Genomic DNA, 26,039 nt, shown 5'->3' on the forward strand with positions numbered 1-26,039 from the left:
GTTGAAGATCTGCAAGTATAACAGACGGGTGATGAATTCTAACTTCCAGCTCTGCAAGGAGCTCCTTCCTCCTCCCGAGGAAATATCGCGTGATGTGGGGAACTCAGAAAACTTGTCTGATATTCCGCATAAGGACAAGGACCGCCACATATCCAAACTAGTATATTATTTACACGTCGCTTTGCCTGCGGTAGAGGACAGTATATTGCTTTATATGTCCTTACTCCTTACACGATAATATATAAGGTAGATGGCCAAGCCGGAATATAAAGTCAAAACGACAGCTGGTCAGTGAACGGTAAGTTTTAGATGGTTAAGTTATGTTCCACATTGGGGATGTTGTGCTGTATGTGATAGACATGTTGCGATGTTGTGCTGTCAATGCTGATGTTAATTGGGGCAATTTAAGCTAACGGTTAGGGGAAAAGAAGAGCGCGAGACCGTTGTCAAGTAAACTGCTGTGGAATTTCCATTTCCGGCCTTTGATGTTTCAAAATCAAATGTCCACGTTGCTTTTTCCTATTAAACGATCTCTGTGCATATGGCTTTCTCGCAGTCGACCGACAATAACTCATTTAAGTGATAATTTACGTATTATTTACAAATATATTAATCCCGGGAGAGATATTCTGGTGTTACAGCGGCAAATTACATAAAAAGTGCAAATTAAGGTTGTATGGTGTAAATATACCTCTGATATTGGGAGATTATAGAACAAAATAAAATTGTGTGAATAAAAACAAAATGTGAATATAAACTTATATCGACTTTTATTTTGTAAATCACCAAGGAATCCGGAAAATGTAGCGCGCGGACGGCGGTGGTTCTCATGGGTCTCGCAGAGGGAGGTCGGTGCGAAATGCCATTCGGAAGTTCCATCGTGAAAGGGTTGGGGGATCACGTCAGGGCTGCTTCATAGCCACAACCCGCTTATTATCTACCTGGGGAAACCGTGTCTCTCCGGGGATGGATCAATCGCGGTAGGTTACACCAAGTTTTAACCCTGTCCCGAGACGTGAGGTGGAGTTCAGTGTGCAGACGCGTTTCTTCCATCGCTAACGTTACTTTCCCTTTTCCCAACCAGCCCCACACTCGTTCCTCCTAGTAGCTAGCTAGCGAGCAACTCGGGGCTGGGTTTTAATGAACCCACAGCTGTTGTGGTACCCAGCTAATCTCTGTCGGTCTCTCTTTCAGCACCCTAGACCATCGGATACTGGTCTAGCCCCGGCGATGTGAAGACAGCAGAGGATATTATGCGTCCGTGTGCGTCCTCCACCTTCTGAACAGGCTGTCGACGACCTATTGTTTTGGGATGGGAGATGTCGTGTCTATGGAGCATCCCTCGTAGCTAGCTGGGCTGTCCGGCTAGCACGTCTTACATGTTTTTTTTTTATGTTTTCCTTCGTCTCGGAGAGGTGATTATTAAAAGGTTGCCGACCTCCGTCAGTTTCTTGGGACCCCGTCTGTTTTGACAGCAGACACCATGGGTGAGAACAGCCTGGACGTCGCCAACGTTAAGGTGGCGGTGCGGGTCCGTCCTTTTAACAGGAGGGGTGAGTGGATTCAGTTTGATTATAACTACGTAAAGCCGCTGTAATGTGTTAATAAGGAACTTACTCGTCCATATATGTCCAATGTGCAGCGTTCAACCTATCCTCCCGTGATGACACCAAGTTTTTAGTTGTCGGCCAGAGGGCACCATTCAAGGCCATGTGTCATACAGGCGAAGCCGACGACGGGTCACTGCTATGATATTACTCACGTTCGACATGAATAGACAATCCCACCTTTTGTTTGACAGGAATGAAATTAAGCGCATGACTCATCTGCGTCTACCTCTTGCACCGGTTACCGTTTTTTATGTGCGTTAGGAAGATGACAAACAAAGGAGCGTTGCATAATTCTGTCAATACTCGTCTTGTACAGATGTTTCTAGGATCTTGTGGAGATCGATTCATACAACCGATGCTGATAACTGACACGTGGAATAACAAGTATTTGTAGACTCATAATCCGGGTATCCTGATATACAACCCATACCCGTAGTGCCGAAACGGTGCCAGACTAATGAATTACAATTCCTCGCCCGAGTGCTCGCTTGTCAATTAGGATGCATATTTCCAGCTCCGTGTGCAGGGAAGCGGTGATGGCATTTTTGGTTTCCCAGCCAAGTAGGATTCTGCCGTGGGAGACCATGTGCTCGGTAACGTTGCCGTTACTGATGCGGAACGGACGACCTAGCTACCGACACGACCACGTGACTACACACGCGCACGCTTATACATTATGTATCTATACATTTCAGCATTTCACGGAGCTAGCCCAGAGGGGAGTCACTGGAGCAAGCCACACGAGAAAACCCACTGTTCTCTGCTCAATCAGATTTGTAGTAGATTCAGCATTGACTCATGTGTACATTGTAGTTTTTCCAACACAAACGCCTCTGCTGCTTAGTATAGAGAGGACCGTGCTTCAGAGACCTGCTGTCACCCTCCCCTGTGTGAGGGGAAAACCTCTGCACTGAAGTGGGACATGTCTTTATAACCAACATGCTTTCTTGCAATGTACAATCTAAGTCTACTTTATTTAGTAGATTTATCTTTATATTTGTGTGTGTGTGTTTTGATGATTGGGTGCTCTGTGGTCGTTTAGTGGGACAAAGCCAGGAAAAGGGGTGAGCTTGACCGAGTGCTTGCTAATGTTGCGTAACGCTTGGTGTTTCCATGGCTGTGAGGGTCAGCAGAGCTTCGAGGAACACAGCGACTCGGTTCGGCGGCGGTAGCTTCGGGTTCCGTTTCCTGGCTGAGGTCATGGCTATTGTGGCAGAGCCAAGACACCCAGGGAGGCAGTGGACGAGAGAGTGCCCGACTGTGGAAAGAGAGAGATGTGTTTATGGAGAGGGAGAGAGACTCATGGCTATAGTTACAGTTAACGTCAAACTTTCCTCTCTCCATAACAGCAACATTAAAAGGCTGGAGACAAACAGCGCAGAATACAGAGAGGTCCCCTCCCTCTCTCATTCTCTCTGTCACTCTCTTTCTGTCTGCCCTGTCAGGCATTTATCCTCTGTCCCTCTCGTTCTGATCTGATGTCCTGATTATTATCAAGCCCATCTTAGAACATCAGTGTGTCACCTTGAGAAGGGTGTGTGGGGGGTTCAGCTCTGTTAACCTTTGACCCACACATCCCTCACTGACCCTGTTCTTAGGCATGTGGTATCTTACATGCAGATAGTGGCTAACATTGATTGCAGTTACAGCCTGCCTTTCAACATGTGTCTCCACCTACCTCACGTTTTACTCTTCTTGTTCACCATGCAAATAATACCCAAATTTTATACTGCCTCACGTTGGCCACAGCACCTGTGGCACGTTGGCCAGTTCCATGGTCAGTATAGACGGTAGTGCTTTCACAGTGCTTCACTTGTTTCGAATTTGGACGTTGTTTTTGTTTAGAAATGCTGTTTAGAAAACCAAATCAGTTAGGTTCATTGTGTCGTATGTAAATATAGGCAACCTGTTCTGTGACATTTTGAGTGAAAGTCTGCAGTAGTCCATGTACTGATGTGGGTTAAATGGTTACACCACAGTGTCATTTTAAATGATTAGATCTACTGTTATTGGAGAAAATTGAATGTGTGTGTGTGTGTGTGATAGGGTCGTCCCCCAAAAGTGACTTTCTCCTGCTGAGCAGTATGGTCTGTCAGCATGCGGATGCCATCAATATCATAACATCAATATTGTACACAATCATTGTTGTCGAAAAATGAATTAAAAAAGTTTACAGAGTTGTCCTGGTTTGTTCAGCAGAGCATATCACTGTCTCCTGAAACTGCTTTGCTAAGCATTAGCGTGACAGAGGAAGTAAACAAATCCAGAGACAGACAGTGTCTTCCTTGTACTCAACTCTTTATGAAAGTTACTTCATGTCCTTGCAGGTCAGCCTACACACCGTCAGGTTGCTCCTCATGTGTCATTGAGCAAGGCGTTTAATCGTTAGCAGTGCCACCGAGTACTAGCTTGTTTCTGACCATGAACCTCTTGACCTCTAACCTCTTAAAGTGTTATGTGTGGCAGTGAATGGCCACGCCCTAACAACATGCAGGCTTATACAATCCGCGATTCTCCGTAACAAACATGTGGTAGTCAGTATCTCTATCTGCTAGTTGACTGTAAACAATACCATGCAAAGAGAAGGATCAAAAAGTGCACATGTGAGCAGAAGGTTGTAGATTTGTTTGAGGAATAATGACATTAATGTATTTTGTTTTTCCCACAGAACGGGAACTGAACACAAAATGTGTCGTGGAGATGGAGAAGAACCAGACTATCCTTAATCCTTCCGGTTCCAACCTGGGCAAGGGAGACTCCAGGTCTGTCTGCTTGCCTGTCTGTGTGATAATCACAGTACTTCTGCCTGGTGCGGGTGAATGCAAGGGTGAATGCGAAACTCGCATAGCTGTTATTGACAGCTTGGTGCCATCTGCAAGCTTATGTTACACGACTTGTCATTGGTGGAAGTCCTGTGAACTGTCATCCCCAGAATTCCACTGGTGTGTCAGGATCACGCTCCAGAGGAATGGCTGCCAGCTGTCTTTGGGCTTACATTCAGGAAAACATAACATAGCCGAGACCCCAGGGGACTGGGGAGGGAGAGAGGAAGAGGGAGTGAGAGAGAGGGAGAGGGAGGGTACGAGAGACTGGCAGTAGAAGACAATAAGCTACACTAGTCAATGGAACACTGAGGCCCATCCCGTCAGCTGGCTCCTCTTCCTGCAGTCAGTGTGCTGTTTGTTTTACTCCTTCTGCTCCCGCTTCCTTCACCCTCCCTCCGCCCGGCAACACGGTGAAAGGTCAGCTCCGGGTCACCCTCGGTGATCCCCCTGTAGAAAAGGGGATGGTGAGACAAGCAGTGAGCGAAGGATGTAAAAGGGGTGGAGGTGGATGTTGGTGGGTAGGGAGGGATCCCAGCATCTGTTGGCCATAAAGTTCCCTGGTTGACGTTTATGGGCGGTCCAAACAAGAGGAGGGCCATTACCAGTGTCTGTGTCTGTGCGCCGCCCGTCGCCTCTGGACAAAGCAGCAGCAGGAGAACAGAGCTGCCGTCTGCAGACACCTTCACACAGAGACCCTGAGCTGGGGTACCCAGCCTCCACAGTCCCAGCCCTGCCCACTCTCTCTCCATCGCACTCTCCCTCCATCCTCCTGAACTTCCCTTGTGGAGGATAATGTCTCACAGCATCTTCTTTTTTTTAAGTACTTCTGCCAAAGCTGTGCTATAGTTTACCATCCAAATGGGATGTCTTGGATAATGGTGGGTGAGCTAATAACACCCTAGATACAGATAAACATCAGCCTTGGCTGCTGATCTCTTTATCTCCCAAACCAATCTGTAGGTAATGGCTTACAATTCCTCTGAGAAAGCCTCTGCCGCCAATCAATGGAAGTTCTGAACCCACCGCACATGCATGAACAAAAGGTTACTAATGTCTTCCTTGTGGAATAAACAGTTAAGCTTCTAGCTGGCATGGCCTGGCCTGTGGGAATAGATTGAGCTGGAAGCTTTTTATTTGTCTGCATCTTGATGTCCTCTGACATCTTTAATGAAATGGCCTGAGATGCCATTCACTGACGGCGCTGGGAGGAGGGGGGGAACAGAGAATGGACCACATAAATAATGTGTTTAGCAGAGAACCTTCAAACAGCCTACACATGCAATACGAGCAGACCTTATGCCCGCCCCCTGGTGCTGAGGAGCAAGTTGATGCAGAGCAACATGCTGTAGTTATCCCATCAGGGGAGTTAAATAGCCGGCTCCTTTAGGGATGCACTGATGGTTATTTCTGGGCCTACACCGATGTTTGAAATAACAATTCGGCTGATAGTCGATGCCAATGTTTTTTTTTGATTGAATGTTTATTTTGTCTTTTATATTTATTCCCCCTTTTCCATATATTGCCAGGGAAACGGAAATCCTCCTTTTATAAAAGATGTTCTGAACTGTTTTAACCGTTTTTAAGTCTTTCAGCCCTTCATCACACGTCTTTTAATGAGCACATTCTAGCATACACATTTGAGAAACAACTTTTGATGTTAACCTTTAATGTTAAAATAACTGCTTCAAAATTGATGGGACGCAGCAGATAAAAATCTGTGACATCCATCTGTTAAAGTCATCTTATGATGCGCCGATAATTCAGTGCGTCCCTTTCATAGCATCCAAGGCCAAAAACAATAAATGTAAACAGGTCTATATATTCTAGAAAGTATGTTAAAAGCCGGAGGTAGCAAAGGCGTGTCATGTCAGTCCATAAGCTTATGTCAACACATGTGTTCCAAGGTTGTGTCTGGCCAGTTAGGCTAGAAAGAATTGGTCCTGCTGTGGACTCTCAGGGCTGACTACGTTACCCAGGGGTCACTGGGCACAGATTAGGCAACCGCTTGCTACCATCACAGCTTACAGCGCCAGGGCAGGATCAAGGCGTGGGATTTCCTGCCAAATATGTACAGCCTGCAGATTGTACTCCTATAGTCACGCGACATCTCACGTTGTAGTCATTGGTGGAGGCAACTGTGTGAGAAATTTAAATTGCTTGTTTTAAGTTACTGTCTGTCCTCCAACAATATTATTTTAGTAATGCTAACACTGCAGAAACTTTTATGTAGAAATGCGGTGGCTGTGGTGTGAGTCCTGTTCTTGGATACTATTGGGAAACGGGGACTCATATGTCTATACTATCGCTCTTAGAATGTTCTAATGTTCAGGAATAAGGTATAAGCATTCGTTATGGTTATTGCTAAACCTGCACTTTGTAAATATTTGACTAGAAGCTATCATAACCATTCAAATACTATAACCATTGTTTAATACAGAATTTTTGCACTAGAAAAATAAAACCCATATACTGATCGCTGATTCAATTTGGTATGCAGGGAAAAGGTTTAATTTGAACACATTTTGACCTATCCAGTGTCTTGAATAACATAACTCTCAAATAGTGTATCAACACACAACACATTCCTGTAAAAAAATGCACCGCTGCTACTATGAATTGGTGTCACTGTTGAATGTTAATGAATCATGCAGTGACCTGTTGTAAATCAGCTGTTGTGAACAGAATGAATGATTCACCACGTGTGTGCGCGCGCCGGCTCCCAGCACCTCTAGTTATGGAGTATTGTGGGTAAAGTGATGATGTCATCGGTCTGATAAGCCTGGTGACTGGTTTGAACAGTGACCTGGGGCTATGTTTGCATTTGAGTGTCTGAACTGTTGACACATTCAGCAAACCCTCCTGCATTTCATAATAACTCTTCCTCTCTGTTCACAAGCAAGGCCAGGCGTCCAGCTCTGTTTCCAAGACGATAGTATTTATAGCATGTTATAGCACTGTCTTTGACTGATATGTGTTGGTGAGACAGAGAGATGTAAAGAGTGTGGAACAAATAAGATTTTAGTTCTTGTGTCGAAGAGCAGTTCTTTTAGCTGTTTCCGTCCGACCATTCCGCTATTCAATTTCTCTTGTTCTCTTTGATATGGAATAGGCCAGCTGTATAAAGACTTGTCTTCCAAACTAAATAAGAACTCCTTGTAGACTGCAGCTGTCATTGCATAACCTGTTGTTAAATGATACCCTCTCTTTACCTTATAACTATACCAGAACGGTATTCATGTGCCCTATTTCCAAGTCAAACAGATTTTAAGATGGGGATTTAAGACAAGGATTTAATTTTAAGGTGCTTGGATGTAATCATTTGTTGAACAAATTGAAATACAGTGGTGATGTTAGGCACATAAGGGAGCAATTGAGACAATTTCCATCTGGAATAAAATAGCATTCTGAATCTATGCTTATTTTAGATTTGTAAATGATGATGCTGCCCCATGCACCAGTCCATGTACTGCAGCATGCATCTGCCAAAACCCTGCCACAAGCCAATGCAGCGTTTTCTCCATACAAGAACATTAATCACCTCTTGTCTTAAGGCTGAAATACTGTTATACTGGTTATTTCACTGGACAACTCATCCTAAAGTATCAATGGCAATATAAACATGAGACCAACATGTTTTCATAATGTGATGTTGTAAGATGTTAATAATTTACGTTTGGATAAGTTATATTCCATGGGGATGTTTATGTTACATCTGAAAATGTGCACTTCTGCCAATCAAAACACATCGAACAAGGGCCATACAAAAAAAAACATGCTAGCCCAGCCCATATCACTTTTGTTATGCATCATGTATTATCACCGCCACAATATCCCCCTTAGTCCATCACACATCCTTCATACTGTGTAACCTTAGAAGCCATACTGTAGCTGTTGACCTTGTAGCAGCTCTATGGTTTTAATATACTGGTTCTGTCTCAAGTTCACATTCCCTCCCTTCAGCCTGAACAAACTAGCCAATCCTGTCCAATATCACGGACGGTATAGGCCCAGGGGTAAGTGAGGGAGGGGAGATCACTCATGCATGAAGATATTTTTTAAATGATGTTGATCAGAGCGGAGCAGAGGGGATTCAGAAAACAGAATGGGTTCAAAGGTCAGGGTAACCACAACGGGTGCTCTCTGCTCTCCACTCTTCTGTCTTTTTATTGTCCGTCATACACATGCCCTGGGCGTTTGGCTCATCATACTGTCCTTGGCGTTGTGGCCGTCATATATATGCCCTGGGCATTGTGGTCGTCATATACATGCCCTGGGCATTGTGGTCGTCATATACATGTCCTGGGCATTGTGGCCGGCGTACAAATGGCCTGGACATTGTGGCCATCATACACATGCCCTGGGCGTTGTGGTCGTCATACACACACTTGGCGGTGTAAAGCGAGGCAGGGATTCCCCCTCTCACCCGCAGCCTCTGAACTCTATGTGGCAGCTGTCAGTGCGATGTACGTCCAAGACCCGGCATTCTCCTCACCCCCCTGAAGTGTTGTAAGATAGGCTCTGTGGGGGAGGTGGGAGACACCCTAGGGATGATGGATGGTCATGCAGAATGTAGAGGAATGCAGTGAAAAACAAATGAAAAGCAAGAGGTCTGTTTTCCATTCTGCTTTAACAGACGCTCATCATTGGGGCATAAATATCCCTCCTATCTCTGGAAATAGCCCCGCTACTGGCAGACTGCTGCCAGGGTACTTTTATATGCTTCATTTTTCAATCTCTACCCGAATCAATTAGCCCACATGGGTCCAACCGGCAGTGGATTATTCCAGCAGGCCAGACACGAGTGTGAACATTAACCATGGTGCACCTCTTTGTTTGTCTTCCTGACTGATTTCTGCGGTTTTATAAAGAATGTGAACCTGGCCTCAGGAAAATGGGTGTGCATGTGTAGGAATGGGGATGGTGTTGCGTGTTTTGTTAGAAGTGGTGTGTCTTTGCTTCCTGAAACCGTTACACCTCTTCCCATTGTGTTGTTACTGTGTTTGGACACGTATGTGTTTTTGTGTGCGAGAGATAGAGAAAAAGAGAAAGGGAGAGAGGAAGAGAAAGGATGGCGAGAGTGGCTGACGTTGAAAGGAAGAGCCACATAGGGAAGGTGGTTGGTGGGGGATTAGGGAACGGGACCTTCGGATGGTGTAGGTCTCCCTGCTCTGGGGAAGACTCACTCATCCTCTCTGCCACAAATATGTGAAGTGTAAACACTATGTTTCCATAACACATTAGGCTGTGCATCAGTAGATTGCCTGTCTGGCAGGCTGTCGAGGTGGCGCCCTGATGAGATGGCCAACACCACCTCCCTTGTGATGCAATGACACTTGTGTCTCTACACTGCCAGTACTGTTTAACCACTGTGTCCCCTCTTGTCCTGTACTATGAAAGCGCTGTCCCCAATTTTCCTGTACTCTGATAGTGGTGTCCCCCTTGTCCCCCAGAGTACAGCACTGACTGTAGGTGTTGCTAAGATACCAGCCAGGCCCAGCTGGAGCATTCCTCAGATTGTTCCGAGACAGCGTGAGAGCACGGAGCAGCCAAAGCACTTTGTTTTTTTTTGTCGAGGATTAACATGCTTCATTTTATGCATATGTGTGCTGGTGTGCGCGTGTGTCCGTGCACGCTGACCCATGCGGGCCCGGGCGTCTGCTTGCCTGGATCATGTGATGGTGTGTGTGTGTGTGTGTGTGTGTACTTGTGAGCGGCCTGTCTGCTGGGCCATGGTGAGTAAAAACTGCAGGCTGTTTCCTGGTGACTCAGCCTGCGTGACGTGTAACTTCCTGTCCCCCACCCTTGGCTAGAGGTTGAGGACAATGGACCAGGAAATCCTAACTCCATACCATAATATCCCTGATATATTGCTTGCCCAGCTGAGGGAAGTGATTGCGAATTCCTTTACCCACTAGCTCACAATGACGGTGGCTCACGTAGCACTGATTGCCATACCATGTATTTTTGTCAGCCAGAGATTTCCATTTTCTGATTTATATTTTTTAAGCATGGGTGTGTGTCTGTGGGATGACCTACATTTTGGCTGTAGCATGTTCACACACACACACACACACACACACACACACACACACACACACACACACACACACACACACACACACACACACACACACACACACACACACACACACACACACACACACACACACACACACACACAGAGCCTGTCCAGTTAGAGTGATGTGTAAAGACAGCAGAGCCTGCAGCCTGGGAGTGGATCTGCCCCACACACACCATCAGTGCAGTCTCTCAGTATTTGAACCATCAGCTTGATGAACCACTACCATCTGTGATGCGCAAATCTCTCACCCTCTCTCTGTATCTCTCCATTTCTCCCCTGGGCTCTATCACAGATCCCTTTTTATTTGTATATTTATTTAGAACAAATGCGTTTTTTGTCCATTTGTCTTCCTCTTGTTTTTGCGTCCCTGTATGTGTGTCTAATGTGTGTATCTATGTCAGAGATAAATTAAGGCACATATGGCATGCCTTTCTCTTGCTTAATGTCCTGTGTGCCTGGCCTCTGTTTTCTAAATGTCACTCAGTCATCCTAACCTTCTCCCTCTCTATTCCATATGCCCCGTGGACTGGCTGACTTCTTCCGCATCATCAGGAACCAATCCAAGGTAACCTGTCAGTCTGGTTATTCATTCTGTCTGTTGGCCTGTCTGTCTGTGTGGTTATATGATTGGTGTGTTTTTAATGTGTCTTTCAGGTCTTTGCCTATGACTACTGTTTCTGGTCCATGGACGAAACAGACACAGACAAATTTGCAGGTGAGTCGATTTCCAATCAGCTGTTGGTGTATTTATTAATTATTTATTTACTAAGAATGGTTTTATCATTGTTTTGTGAATGTTGAGGTTAAAGAAACTGGAATAACAATATCATATTTGAAGTCTAATAATGTGTGTATGTGCTTTAGGCCAGGAGGTGGTGTTTCAGTGCCTTGGAGAGAGTCTCCTCCACAACGCTTTCCTGGGCTACAACGCCTGCATCTTTGCATATGGACAGACAGGTATTAACCCTAATCTGGTCAGACAGCCAGGGACTGACCTTGCTCTAGTAAGAAGGCTACCAACCCTCCTCTAGTCAAATCCAGTTACTGACCTTTCTCTAGTCACACAGAAAAGTACCGACCCTCCTCTAGTAAGACACAGGTAATGACCCTCCTCTAGTAAGACACAGGTAATGACCCTCCTCTAGTAAGACACAGGTACTGACTGTCCTCCTAGTCAGACAATCAGGTACTGACCGTCCTCCTAGTCAGACAGATGAGTATTGACCCTCCTCTAGTCAGACAATCAGGTACCGACCCACTTCTTGTCAGGCAGGTACTGATGGTTGTAACTGTGTGTGTGTGTGTGTGTGTGTGTGTGTGTGTGTGTGTGTGTGTGTGTGTTCAGGTTCTGGTAAGTCGTACACCATGATGGGTTCGGTGGAGAACCCGGGGCTGATCCCGCGGCTGTGCAGCGCTCTGTTCGACCGCACCCTTAAGGGGAAGAGGGAGGAGGAGAGCTTCACGGTGGAGGTGTCCTACATGGAGATTTACAACGAGAGGGTCAGAGACCTCCTGGACCCCAAAGGGTACGCACGCTCCTCCCTCCAGCACTGGGAGACACTCACGCATCCATCAGCATCCACTGGCCGCTCCGCTGCTATAAATATATTGACCCAGTAAAGACGGCCCCAGCTCTTAGCTGGATATTGTTCCAGCCTGTACACAGTGAAGTATTACATTTTGAAGGTTAAACATGTTTTGTTTACTTACTAAAACCCTTCAGAATTTCCACATTTCCACAAATAATTTTTCTACTCGCTTTTTCCAAATGTCTTGAGTGTTTCACAATTGAGCTATTTTACAATTTGTTTGAAAACTGTTTAGAATGAAACAAGACCAGACCTCCAGATGTTGTAGCTGACCTATATAGCCTAATGGACTAATTGATCAGAAGCTTCTTGTTGTTGAAAACCAATGAAAAGCTGCAGGCTTCAGGGTTCATGTACTGCGGGCCAGCAGTAAATCTACACCCAGGCATCTGGCCACTGGCTGGCCCCAGCCTCCCCAACCCCTCACCCCTGACCCCAGTAAATGTCTATAAACAGCAGACCATCTTAGGGCAATATGGGGTCTGCTGTGGACAGTGAAACCATGAAGCTCTCTGCACTGGCATGACCCTGAGGGGGCATGTTTCAAATCCTTACAGAACAGGAACTGATGGGGCGTGTGGGTTGGACACTGTTCTGTACTAGGTCCTGTATTATACTAAGTGCAATCACTACAGTATGGATTTTCTTAAACGTCCTCCCATCATTGCAGATGGGAAAACAGCAATAGTTGTCCGTTAATGGTTCAATAAATGAAGGCCCATAGCCCTACATTGTTGAGTGTATGAGGGCTTGCTGTGTATTTTTGTTTGTATTGTTAATGCTGCCGATGTTATGTAATTTGACTTGCTTGTAAATGTATAATAAGATCTCCGGTGCAGTCCAGCACAGACCCTTCAAGGTCTTGTCCTTGGCTGAGGCCCCCCGGTGGTCAGCTGCCCCCACACACCCTGATTCTGCAGTCAAGTCAACTGTATTTTTATAGCCCTTAATCACAGTTACGGTCTCAAGGGTGTCAAAGGATAGATTTTATGACAACCCCCTAACCCCAACCCCTGTTAAGGGCAAGGAAAAAACAATTATCAAGCAAGAAACCCAGAGAAGGAATGCAGGAAGAAGGATACCTTCCTCTGGGGATGGTTAGGAGTTCAATGAGTGCCATTAGTGGTAGAATAACAAGACAAAAAGTTGTTAAAATAGTGTGTGTGTGTGTGTGTGTGTGTGTGTGTGTGTGTGTGTGTGTGTGTGTGTGTGTGTGTGTGTGTGTGTGTGTGTGTGTGTGTGTGTGTGTGTGTGTGTGTGTGTGGAATATCCAGGAGCAGACAGGCATTAAGGGTTCGGGAGCATAAGGTTCTTGGACCTTACGTAGACGGCCTCTCCCGCCTTGCTGTGGCTTGCTACAAGGTAATGCACATAACACACCTACACACTAGGCGTGGAACAGGTCACAAAATTCACCGTTCAATTCATATTGGTTATGGGGTCAGGGTTTTCGGTTCGGTATGGTATGTTTTTGGTAAAGCAGGGGATACAAGCAGGGACACAAGTGCCTATAAATAATGTATATAAATAAAAATATGTATATATATTTTCTAGGGTTTTTCCCAAACAATGTATTTGTGGCGCTATGCCACTGTGTAACATCTAAAAGACATTTCATTTCTGAAATGGTCCAATTGGTTTATTGGAATACCGCTTCAAAACAATTACAATATCAAGTTAGTGCCGTTAGGAGGAAGTCAGTGGCTTTCGGATCCACTGAGTCAGACTTGGTTGAAACAGAGCTTCAATGTAAGGGGAAGGGCTGGAAGTCATATTTTATGGCAGCGCCAATGTTCAAGCTCTATTTGGAAACACAACCCATGTAAGCTCCAAGTTCCACTGGAGTATATAACTGTGGCAGCCTGTTCTTATTAGTAGCTAGAGCTTTTGATATAGGAGGAGGAGCATGAATAGTTGGTTCGTGAGGAAAGATGTCGAAGCATCGGTAAGAAAGTGTGACGAAGTGGCGAAGAAAGGGGTGCAACCAAATTAAGTTAGTAGAAAATGTTAGTCTTGCCAGGACAGCCACTACACATAATCCGAGAATGAGACGTTTTTAATTACGGCGCAAAACCTTATCCCGCCAATAACTTTATTTGAAGGATTTTTCTGAAGGATTATTTGAAGGATTTTTCTGAAGGATTATTTGAAGGATTTTTCGCATGCCTTTTTGAATGAACCAAATAATACATACAGTACAGTCCCAAACCGTGACTAGGGAACTGAACTGTTCAGATTTTTGACCTTCCATCCATAGCACACACACACACACACACACACACACACACACACACACACACACACACACACACACACACACACACACACACACACACACACACACACACACACACAGTGTGTGGTAAAGATGATGATGGTGGTAGTGATGATGATGTTTGTGTTGACAGGACATTGAGTCTCTGATGTCGGAGGGGAACAAGTCCCGTACAGTCGCCGCCACCAACATGAACGAGGAGAGCAGTCGCTCCCACGCCGTCTTCAACATCATCCTCACGCACACGCTAATAGACCTGCATTCTGGGGTAACACACACACACACAATTATGTTTTACAATATTATTGTGTTGTTCGTTTTTTACTTAAGCATTCACAAAACACAAACAAAACAATTAACACACATGTGCACACATGTTTAAAGACCTGCAGTCTGGGGTTTCACACACATGCAATTATGTTTTTCAATATTATTGTATTGTTTGTTTTTTACATGCATACATCAAAACACACACAAAACATAATTAACACACATGTGCACGCACGTTTAAAGACCTGCAGTCTGGGGTTTCACACATGCACTTGCACGCACACACACACAGACTGAACAGCCTGAACTGTTTGGTATCCCACACTATCTCTCTCTTGCACTCTGGTTTCCCAGGCTCCAAGCCAAAGGCCTGTTAATAATTTACCTTACTGTCAGTCACCTGACGCACGGCTGGTTATTCTGCCTGTTTCTAAAGTGTTCGTCTGCCCCTTATCATACTTTTTACGTCTGTGTATTTATACTTCTACATAGTCGATATCTATACCGTCAAAGGATCTGTGTCTGCGTCAGCCATGAAGTCATTCAGTCAGTGCAGCCATGTTTTAAAAATAAACCTGCTTTGTGGCTGTCTTGACATCCTGTTGGTTAGTCAGCCTGCTGGAAAACCGGCTATTATGACTTCAGTGGGGCACTGGAAACCAGCCGCTCTAGTTTTCATGCTGATGGAGTCTGAGCTAGCTTCTGGTGCTTGTCTGCTGAGTCCACCTTCTGTACGCAGACTCCGTGTCCGAATCATTAAAGTGCTGATGGAGGTGGGGCAACTTGGATAAGTTCATCCAGGTCAGACTATCTCTGACATTGAGTGCCATCTGGTGGCTGGTCCAGGCAGGGGGCTGACATGTAAATAAGGTTGACATTGCAAAGAGCTCTTCAGAGCTTGGCTCAGTTCAAACATGTTATCTGTATTTGCATAGATCCTACAGTTAGGAGTACAAGTTCAACTCCCTCCATAGGACATTAAAGGCCTGGGGCTGGGTCTATGTGTTAATGTCGTAGGAATGTTGCTGAGAGGGCTGATTGCCTTGCACAGTCTGTCTAACATGGCTGCCAGGGGTTTGGCCTCTCAAGGAATTGATCTGCTGCCTCCTCTCTATGTGATGTCATAGTTTTTCTGCTGGCGCCACTCCTTTGTGAAGCCATGGCCTTTCGCTATATCCTCTCCTCATGATGTCATAGCCTAGCTCCTCAGCTTTCATCCTCCCTCTGCATTTTACTATATAGGATGTCATGGCCTCCCACCCACTCGCTATGATGTCCTGTGCTTCCTGCTTATGTTGTGATATCCTCCCCATGCTCACTTCACATCCCCCCCCCCTCCAACCTTCCTCTCCTCCCTCTTCATTTATCCTGCTGACACTAGATCCTCCTAAGAACACTCAGATCAGGTTACTGACTTGCAGACTGTTGTCTCCATCTGGCTCTCTCTCCCTGTCAATCTCTTTCTTGTCCTCTGTCTCTCTATCTGCAGACGAGTGGGGAGAAGGTGAGCAAGCTGAGTCTGGTGGATCTGGCTGGCAGTGAGAGAGCAGCCAAGACCGGAGCCGGGGGAGACAGACTCAAAGAGGGCAGCAACATAAACAAGTAGGCAGCCTGACATGTGACAACAGCACACGTATACAGTTCAGATGAGTTGGATATCATTAATATATACTGTTGATGATGAGACATTTCTGTGTGTCTGTGTCAGGTCCCTGACCACATTAGGCCTGGTGATCTCGGCGTTGGCCGAGCAAGGAGCAGGAAAAAACAAAACAAAGTTTGTCCCATACAGAGATTCGGTTCTCACATGGCTGCTAAAGGTATGCACACACATTCACATTCACTCACACTCACTCCAAACATTTTACACACCCAAACAGGTTCGTTTCTTGGCATGGGTACACACACAGATACCGGTACCGGTACCACTATGGCACTGGTTCCTTTCCGACCGGTACCTACGACTAGTGACACGGATTTTGCTGCCAATTTATTTATTTCTCTGTGTGATGCACCGCCGCTTTCCCCTCCCAGATGACTCACCTTGAAACATTTGGAACAGAGCCTAACGGCAGCAGCACTCATCAATGTCACATTATTGTCGCTAAGCCAATCAGATAAAAGAGGCGATAACACTGATGAGTTAGTTATTTGCTAACCCTAACCCTAAGGACACATTGATGTAGTAAACAAAGAATGCATGACAACAAAAAAAAGAATGTCACAATTAGTATCAAATGCTGATGATGTCAGGAGAGGAGTCATATTTTGCCAGAGAAACAGACATGGTTATATTTGGTCAAAATAAGTCAGAACTCATAGTCTAGAAGTTTGCTCTTGGTATTTTGTTTGCTGTTATTTATAAGTAACAGCTATATACTTAAATTATATATAGTATGTCTTAATGTTGTATGTATTTATTATTATAAATATAGTCTATAAAAAATTGCTCTAAATAAATATTTAGAGCAAGTATTGATTCTTCCTTCCAGGCAGTGGTATCGTTCTAAAAGTATGGTTTTGGTAGACCCAGCCCTACTCTGTTTACACGTGGCAGTCTCTATGACGTGTTTAACAGGCCCGTTTCAGATCAACGTTAAATTCCCCCCTCCCTTCGTGTCTCCAGGACAGCTTGGGTGGCAACAGCCGGACGGCGATGGTCGCCACGGTGAGCCCGTCGGCGGACAACTACGACGAGACGCTGTCGACGCTGCGCTACGCCGACCGTGCCAAGAGCATCGTCAACCACGCCGTGGTGAACGAGGACCCCAACGCCCGCATCATCCGCGAGCTGCGGGAGGAGGTGGAGAAGCTCCGGGACCAGCTCACCCAGGCCGAGGTGAGGGGTGAGGGGGTCACCACAGCAGGCCCCTCCGGAGCCTCTGGGTTTTATTTGAAGCGGAGCCTGTGTAAACTCTCCAGAGATCTGAGGGTCCTACGTTTAAGATGCTGTACATCTGGCTGGGCCCCCGGGGGCCGAGAAGGATGTCAAAGAAGCTTCAGTTGTTTTACACCCACAAACTGAAAGACACATGGGATGTGAGACTCATGTCTCCCCCTCTCCCTCACCTCTTCTCATCTCCTCTCCTCCTCTCTTCTCTCCTCCCCTCCAGTCTCTGAAGGCTCCGGATTTGAAGGATCGTCTGGAGGAATCTGAGAAGTTGATCCAGGAGATGACCGTCACCTGGGAGGAGAAACTACGCAAGACGGAAGAGATAGCTCAAGTAACACACGCACACACACACACACCTGCTCACACCCACAAAATGAATAATGCACTCTTTATTGTACATTTAATATTTATGTTTATACTTTTTTTTATATTGGTTTGGATTGTACTATTTTATATCCATTAAGTTCGACCCTCCATGCTGCAAGAGTTTCATCGTCCAGAATGACCCCCTGGGGTGTACTATAAATTTGACACTCACAAGTGTGGACAGAAAATAACAGGTCGACAAACGATTGAACCCACATTTCCCATGTATTTGTGTGCATAGGAGCGTCAGAGACAGTTGGAGAGCCTGGGAATCTCTCTGCAGTCCTCTGGGATCCGAGTGGGAGACGACAAGTGTTTCCTGGTCAACCTGAACGCTGACCCGGCTCTCAATGAGCTGCTGGTGTACTACCTGAAGGTAGAGCGAGCCCTGTCCCTCACTTCACCCTAGGGTTCAGCGGCCTCCTCTAGTGCAGTGCTTCTCAAATGGGGCCACTTTGAAATGGGGGGGGGGATTCCTGGGTTTGTTTTGTTGTTCAATTGGTTATTAGTTGAATCTGAATACAACCCTAATAAAATGTTAGAAAATCTGAATACTACAAGCTTGGTAAATCTTTCTACGTATTTACACCACCCATTTGATTGGGTGTTGTTTCACCTTCTTCTGACAAATGTACTTATTGCAAGTTGTTCTGGATAAAAGCATCTGCTTAATGCCCTAAATGTAAATGTGTTCACACCAATTAATATGCACATACATTATTTTATATACTAAAAAGACAAATCTCGGATATAAGTGTCAGCTAAATGACTACATTAATCATGTTGCATGTTACATACAGCGTTCATGTGTGTTTGTCTGACTGTTCCAGGAGCACACCAAGGTGGGCTCAGCGGACTCCCAGGACATCCAGCTGTGTGGAATGGGCATTCAGGCGGAGCACTGTGTCATCGTCATCACCACAGAGTGGGCCGTCGTGCTCACACCTTACCCTAACTCCCGGTACGAAGCCCCAGAGTCTCTGTGAGGCAGACTTAAGGAGCCGCCACTACACATGCTTTTATCCGGTCTAGACTGGACCGCTGGCGAAATCTGTGACTTTTTTCTTACATATTTAAACCAGTTGTTAATTATAGTGTGTGTGTTTGTGTGTCATTTTTCACTGCAGTACTTGTATCAATGGCTCTCCGGTCACCAATCCTCAACCGCTTCACCATGGCGACAGAATCCTGTGGGGTAACAACCACTTCTTCAGGTACACCACCACCAGTCACTATGGCATTGGTAACCATGTTAGGCTAGCAACCACTTCTTCAGGTACAGCACCACCAGTCACTATGGTAACCATGTTAAGGGAAAAACTCCTTCCTCATGCACACCACAACCACCAGTCACTATGGTAACCATGTTAAGGGAAAAACTCCTTCCTCTTGCACACCACAACCACCAGTCACTATGGTAACCATGTTAAGGGAAAAAACACTTCTTCATATATACCACCAGTCAATCTTGTAACTCTTTTTAGGTAACAACCAAGCCAAGCACCAGTCATTGTAATAACCATTTTAAGCAACACTAACTAAGATGCCCTCAGTTAATTTAGTGACAATGTTAATCTAACGACTACTACTTCCGGAACACTCCCAGTCACTATGATAACCATCTTAGGCGAACAGACACTTCTTCAGGTATGTCACCGGTTAGCCCACTAAATCAACTGTCATTTATATCTTGGCACCAGAACAAATCTGTCTGTCTTATTTTTTTATATATTCTACGAACAGTTGACAACAGTCAACCATCACCTGCTGGTGTGAGAGGGACAATGCAACACAGTTCTGTGTGAGAACATGTTATTCGGTTTGTTAACGGAAGTTCAATCCTTCCATGAATCCTCTAGGATAAACCTGCCAAAGCGGCGTCCCCGTGGGGCTGAGGAGGAGGAGGGCGAGGGCGGTCAGATGAAGAACAGTGGCAGCAGTGAGCAGCTAGACGCTGACGCAGACTCTGCCAGCGAGGTCTCCAGTGAGGTCAGCTTCTCCTATGAGTTTGCCCAGACGGAGGTGATGATGAAAGCCCTGGGAACTAACGGTAAGATACGCCCGGATGAGTTTCTGTCTGGCTATGTCTGCCTGCCTATTTCTGTCCATTTCTGTTTGTTTACTTCTGGCCATGTCTGTCTTTCTGTCCATATCTGTCTTTCTATTAATGTCTGTCTTTCTCTCAATCAGTACGTTTACATGCACAGCTTAATTCGATTAAAGCCATAGTTCGACTATGCTCCTCAATTGGACAACTGCAATTGTCCGGGTATTCATTGGCCGAAGCGTGACATACCCCGGTACGTTAGGTGGCGCTGTAACCATTTCAACTAGTGGTAATAGAGCCACCGGTTGACCTCTTTACTTCACCAGCAACAACAAACTCAGGCGGCATTCGAGAAAGATGTTTTCAGCAAACAGCTGTCAGTTCACTTCGGGTCCATATAATTTCTCCGATGTATAATTTGTTCCGACCTCTCGGTCGTATGCGGAGTCCAGCCGGAGGAGCTGGCTCTGCTGGTGGAGGAGTCCGCATACGACTGAGAGGTCGGAACAATGGAGTGTCTGAGAAATTATATGGACCCGACGTGAACTGACAGCTGTCTGCTGAAACATCGCTTTCTCCTCCATGTTCGTTTCAATCTGGACTTCAGAGAGTCAAAGCCAAAGTTAATTTCCCCCAATTCCTTTTTCCCCCATGGCCGACTAGGAGTCGCTCCCGCGGCCGGGACACAATTCTTATAGGGGTTACTACATTCACCGGCTTCCTCCATCTTCTGCGCCACCTTTTTAAATAAATCGGCGTTTCTCCTTTTCCGACGGCGACAACAACAACACGACTATCGTCTCCTTTATCGTCTCCTCCATTTTATATTCTAATTTCGATATAAATGCTTCTGAAGGGGTAAAATACTGGTTAGGCAGCTATTTTTGTATAGGAGAAGTATTTTAAGAACATTTATTGAGCAAAACTGCAATAGAAAAAAATGCAAAATCTTTTCTTTTTTTTTAAGTTACTTCCAGTATGGATAGTATGGATTTCTTTCTCCACTTGGTCGCGGACCTTGCCGTATAGTTTTGGCATCTCAATTTGGCTGAAGTGTGTGCGGGCAGGTAACGCGTACCTGGGATCGAGTGTTTTGATCATCTCTTTAAAGCCTTTTCTATCGACATTTTGAAAGGGAACCATTCCACCACTGGCTTTTTTGTCATAAGGACTGGCTTTGGAAAATGCCTGCGGAAGCAATGTCTGAGATGCAGAGACAGCTTCACGCTACCAGCATCTGTCTCGTACGGTGAATGAGAGCTTGTGAAGGGACTATTGCGCAGGCTGCGTGCCTGCGTGCCTGCGTGCTTGCGCAATAGCATACTGCCTGAGAAGGCAGTATCGCTGTCAAATCGGTCCCTGGGAAAAGTAATGTTGTGCCGAATTGATTGGAACTATGTTTCGTTACCATATTTTCAGTAGTTTCGCGTAACTTTACTTTTCACATGAAAAATAAGTTGCGTTACTGTATTTACGTTACTTACGGTCACACCGGTCTCACGGTATGGTCAAAATCCATACCGTAGCGCAAATTCACACCGGTGTACTTTCTATACCGTTTATACCGTACACCCCTAATCCAATCATAGTTGGACTAAGCCAATAAGTCGACTTTCTTGAGTGTCATGTTAACTCACTGAATGTCTGTCTTTCTATTAATGGCTGTCTTTCTGTCAATATCTGTCTTTCTGTCCAGGTCTGTCTTTCTGGCCATGTCCCTTTCCGTCCATGTCTGTCAGTCCATGGCGGTTTTTTTCTCTGTCCATGTCTGTCTGTCTTTCTGTCAATGTCTGTCTGTCTGTCTTTGAATTTAAAGCAATTAAGTAGTCCTAACCAGGGGTTCCCACAAAAAAATTAGGTGGGGAAGTGCTGCAGAGAAAGATGCTAACAATAGCATAGATCTGTACCCTATAATTAGAGTAGTGGGATCATCCATCATCTGTTTCAACCTGGACCTTATGTTCCGATCGTTTTGGGTGTAAGGGACTAATGCAGACTATTTTTGAAATTGGTTCAGTTTTGTGCGAGAATGGCTACAGCCGTAATCTATGGAAACGGGCTGCGATATATCTCTTGGGACTGTAGCGCCTAATACATCCTCTAAAAGGTCTTGTTTTTGCCATTGACTGCTCTGATTGTATTCTAACATTATGGAAAGGATAACCGCCAGAGAAATACAATATTTTTCTTTACTTTCACTCAAGGAAAAGTCTTTCTGAACTCTCGTTTTTGAAGGAAATGTCCATATTGTAAGAACTATCTCAAATCTCCTTCACTCAAATCTTTTAGATAACTCTAAGCTTCGCTTTCTGTAGTCCAACATGACAAACTCTTTTCTCTACAGATCTCACTCACTCACTATCACTCCTTCAACAACTAAAATCTTGCGATTGCACACAATAACAAACACAACAAAATGTATACAAAAACTGTCTAAATGCCAAAATGATCTGGTCAAGGTTGAAATTTGTCAAATTGGTCAAAGCAGAGCATGAAGAAAAGCTATATATTATGTAAGGCTAATATAAGCCCATATTTTCAGTCAAATTGAAAGTAGATGCTGACATGAATGGACAACATTGTCGTCATCATCATCATATTGTGAAGTTAATTTATTCGCATTGAGTGGAGACGCTGTGCCGCACTTATAGACCATAATAGCCTCCAATTGGAAATGGCATGACATATTTACCCATAACTCCATGCACATATGCAATGATACTCTTTTACTTATTATGTTATGTTAATGTGAGCCTTATTTATTAACAAAAACTTGACCATAGATCCCATCTAAGTCTAATGGCGTATTTCCACCGTAGGGTGCGGGTCGGTTCAGTCTGCAAAGGTGCGGCACGGGTTACGTTTCCACCGCCAAAAGTGGGCTTGACCCGGACTGAGCCGTATTGAGCCGTACTCATCTCGCAGTACTCCTCTGTTGAGGTACTGAGACGCCTGAAACGCCCGGCAAGTTTGAACTACACACGCCGTCCGTTGATTGGTCGACAGAATCACTTCCATGCGACAGGGGGATAATAACAAACAACAAAGTACCCGTGAGATATTTCTGGACAACGGCGAAAACTTAGTTTATTGAAGAAAATGTCGCACAAAAGTTTGCCGTCCTTCTTGGACGTCCTACATTGTTGTTTGCTCTTTGTTCATTGTGCGCGTTCTTCTTTTTTCTTGGATATATTAGCAGGCTACACTGTTTCCACTGTGTCGGGCTGCTATGAGATCACAACGCTTATGTAGCTGCCGTCCGGCTTAAACCCCGCCCTACCGTAAGGGTACTGGTGGTGGTGGAAACGCGAGCCGTAACTGAGCTGGGCTATACCGCACCCTCACTACTGGGCTGAGGCGTGCTGGGTCCGAAGCGTACCTGCCAGTGGAAATGCGCCATAAGTGGGAGGCCTAACAAACAGTCTTGTGCCCTGATCTACTTTGATAGTAAGCAGCACTCTCTCCAGAACCAATCGATCCCTGAAGGGTCAAATCATAAAAACATTACACAGGATGTATTTCTAAGTAAAACGGGAAATCCAATTTCTTTTTACTTAGTAAGAAATCATATTATAGAAGTAAGATGCACTCTTACGGACATGGTTTACGGACCCATTTCAGGGTTTCTCGCAGAAAATGTTAGTTAAGGTGGGGAGTGGGGGGGGGTGCTGCTAAACAACATTTTCAAAATAAGAACTGAAACAAGAACAGTCAAAGAATTTGTGCAATTTGAACTTTACAAATATTTAAAAGAAAAGTGCTACTCAACATTGTCAAAATAACAACAGTAAAATAATTTTAGCAATTTTTACTTAAAAAAAATATTCAAAACCAAACTTTTTTTTTTGTGACGACATAGATAAGGCGACAGGTGTGTGTTGCTTAGGCGGACACCTGAGCTGTAAAGTGCTGTGGGAAACCCTGCATTACGTCCTTGTGGAACATCCGTGCGTCCACCGCAATTGTAACCTTGCGTCGAGGCAACACAGCAGCAACGGCTGTGATTGGTCCGCTCACTAAGGGTGCTTTCAGACATATAGTTCGATTGCTTTGGTCCGCACCAGGCCAAAAAATGATACAATGTAGCAAACAGACGTTGATTCGGTTCAGTTTCACATATGCATATTTCTAAACAAACCAAAATAGACCAAGCGAATCTAAATAGACTGCGAAGACTAAGCCAGTTTCGCGCCACTCACAGGCCACTTCCGAGAAACAAAATGGAGCGACAGATTTTCGTTGCGCTTTCTCCCTTAGCCGCTTGCTGAATAGCGCATAAACGTCGCTGTTTTTATGGGTCGTGGCAAGTTGTTCCTGTATGTGCTGATCTGACCAAATATTTATGAGGCATTTTATTTCCTCACTAGTCCACGTTTCTCCGCGGTTTGAGGGTTTTGGGGCTTTTTTCATCTCCAGCCGCCGATGAATAAACAAATGGGTAAGCGTGAGATCAAGAGGAAATGAATCATTTGACCCATAATTCCGTGCTCCCAACACCCACAATGCATCGTTTTGGACCATTTTTTTCGGTGGCTTTCACACCAGAGGAACCGCACCAAATTTAGGGAGATGGAGCGGATGGAGACCACCTCTTCAGGGAGGTCTCGGACGGCTGATTTGGTGCGCACCAAAGTGCGGCAGTTGCATTTCACACCAACGCAAACGTACCGAACCAAGGGACCAAACTCATTTAGTGCGCACTAAATGCTGTATGTGTGAAAGCACCCTAACACCCAACGCAGAACCAAAACAGGTTCACGTCTGTGTCGAAGCGTCTGCGTGGTCATTGCGTTGCGTCGACGTGGAACCATAACTGAGCCTTTAGTCTGTGGGCTTACCCCCCTCTCCCCTGTGTGCTCCAGACCCCATGCAGGCTGTCCTCCAGTCCCTGGAGCGGCAGCACGAGGAGGAGAAGCGCTCGGCCCTGGAGCGCCAGAGGCTCATGTACGAGCAGGAGCTCCAGCAGCTCCGGCGCAGGCTGCACCCCGACCGCCTGTCGGGCCAGGGAGGAGCCCCCCAGCCCAGCCAGGCCAGCCAGCCGGGCCAGGCCGGCCAGGGCCTGCAGTCCCACCACCGCAGCCTGGAGAGACTCAGCATGGGGGGCATGTCCCACTCCACCAGTGCCCAGAGCAGGCTGAGACAGTGGAGTGAGGAGAGGTGGGCTAGATCATCCGTTCTTTTATTACTGTAGGCCTTATTAGTCTAGTGGATATATTGCTTAGTTGTGTGGGGAAACCATCTAGGCACTTTGGAAACCATGACTACTCAATGCATTCTATTTAGTTCTGCATTCCATTTCCATAATGCATTACCAGTGCATTCAAATATTTCCCCAATGTTTCAAGAATAACAACAAATCAATATGGTGAATAAGGTCTCTGTTGAAGTGGTTTATATTACCGCAATGTTGATGTCATTGTTGTTCACTGTTGTGCTTACTGCTTGTACTGCGCCCCAACCTGATAGAACAAATCAAAAAGTAATTAACAAGTCCTTGGAATCTGAAACAAATGTAGGAATAAGATAAGTGGAGGTAGGATTTTATTGATCCCAGTCGAGACATTCAGGAGCCACGGCAGCAAAGCACAAGACAGTAAACCACTCTGAACTCCAATTGAGACAGAGACCGAGAGCCAGGGATGGATACAGGAGACAGAGATTCAACAGAGACGCCCGAAAAAGTTTCTAGAGTAATCCATCGTTCCTCCCCTGACTGATCCCTTTCCCCCCAGAGAGGCGGTCCTGACGCGGAGCCTGCGGCGTCTCAGGGAGCAGATCGTCAGAGCCAACCTGCTGGTCCAGGAGGCGGGCTTCATCGCCGAGGAGCTGGACAAGCTCACTGAATACCGGGTCACCCTGCAGATCCCCTCGGCTAACCTCAATGCCAACCGCAAGGTGAAAGACACGCAGCAAACACACAGCGAAGCTGCATGGTGTAACTGCAAGCTACAACACACATATCAGACACACAGCACGCACGCACGCATGCACGCAGGCACACATGCATGCACGCACACAGACAGACAGACAGACAGACAGACAGACAGACAGACAGACTTAGCCTTGGCCAGCTTACTGCCAA

The 26,039-nt window shown here is 45.6% G+C and overlaps 1 protein-coding gene across 3 annotated transcripts in view; it reads left to right on the plus strand.

Moving 5' to 3' along the window:
• Positions 1-203: 203 nt before the first annotated feature.
• kif13ba (kinesin family member 13Ba) overlaps positions 204-26,039 on the plus strand; it is a 41,793-nt gene continuing 15,957 nt past the window's right edge. For 2 of the 3 annotated variants that reach the window (XM_084476299.1, XM_084476301.1), the window contains exons 1-19: positions 844-980; positions 1,195-1,553; positions 4,279-4,372; positions 11,070-11,082; positions 11,172-11,232; positions 11,382-11,474; positions 11,863-12,043; positions 13,381-13,468; positions 14,515-14,649; positions 16,141-16,253; positions 16,360-16,471; positions 17,278-17,490; positions 17,765-17,875; positions 18,152-18,286; positions 18,741-18,871; positions 19,038-19,124; positions 19,770-19,960; positions 24,820-25,114; positions 25,690-25,852. In XM_084476299.1, coding sequence (XP_084332425.1) covers positions 1,484-1,553; positions 4,279-4,372; positions 11,070-11,082; positions 11,172-11,232; positions 11,382-11,474; positions 11,863-12,043; positions 13,381-13,468; positions 14,515-14,649; positions 16,141-16,253; positions 16,360-16,471; positions 17,278-17,490; positions 17,765-17,875; positions 18,152-18,286; positions 18,741-18,871; positions 19,038-19,124; positions 19,770-19,960; positions 24,820-25,114; positions 25,690-25,852 — 2,286 coding nt within the window. In that variant the 5' untranslated portion in view covers positions 844-980; positions 1,195-1,483. Of the gene's footprint in view, positions 299-843; positions 981-1,194; positions 1,554-4,278; positions 4,373-11,069; positions 11,083-11,171; positions 11,233-11,381; positions 11,475-11,862; positions 12,044-13,380; positions 13,469-14,514; positions 14,650-16,140; positions 16,254-16,359; positions 16,472-17,277; positions 17,491-17,764; positions 17,876-18,151; positions 18,287-18,740; positions 18,872-19,037; positions 19,125-19,769; positions 19,961-24,819; positions 25,115-25,689; positions 25,853-26,039 lie in introns of those variants that run through there. The other variant, XM_084476300.1, reaches the window with a different exon arrangement.

This window comes from Micromesistius poutassou (genome assembly GCF_964030765.1).
Source record: "Micromesistius poutassou genome assembly, chromosome: 12".
Taxonomy (NCBI): domain Eukaryota; kingdom Metazoa; phylum Chordata; class Actinopteri; order Gadiformes; family Gadidae; genus Micromesistius; species Micromesistius poutassou.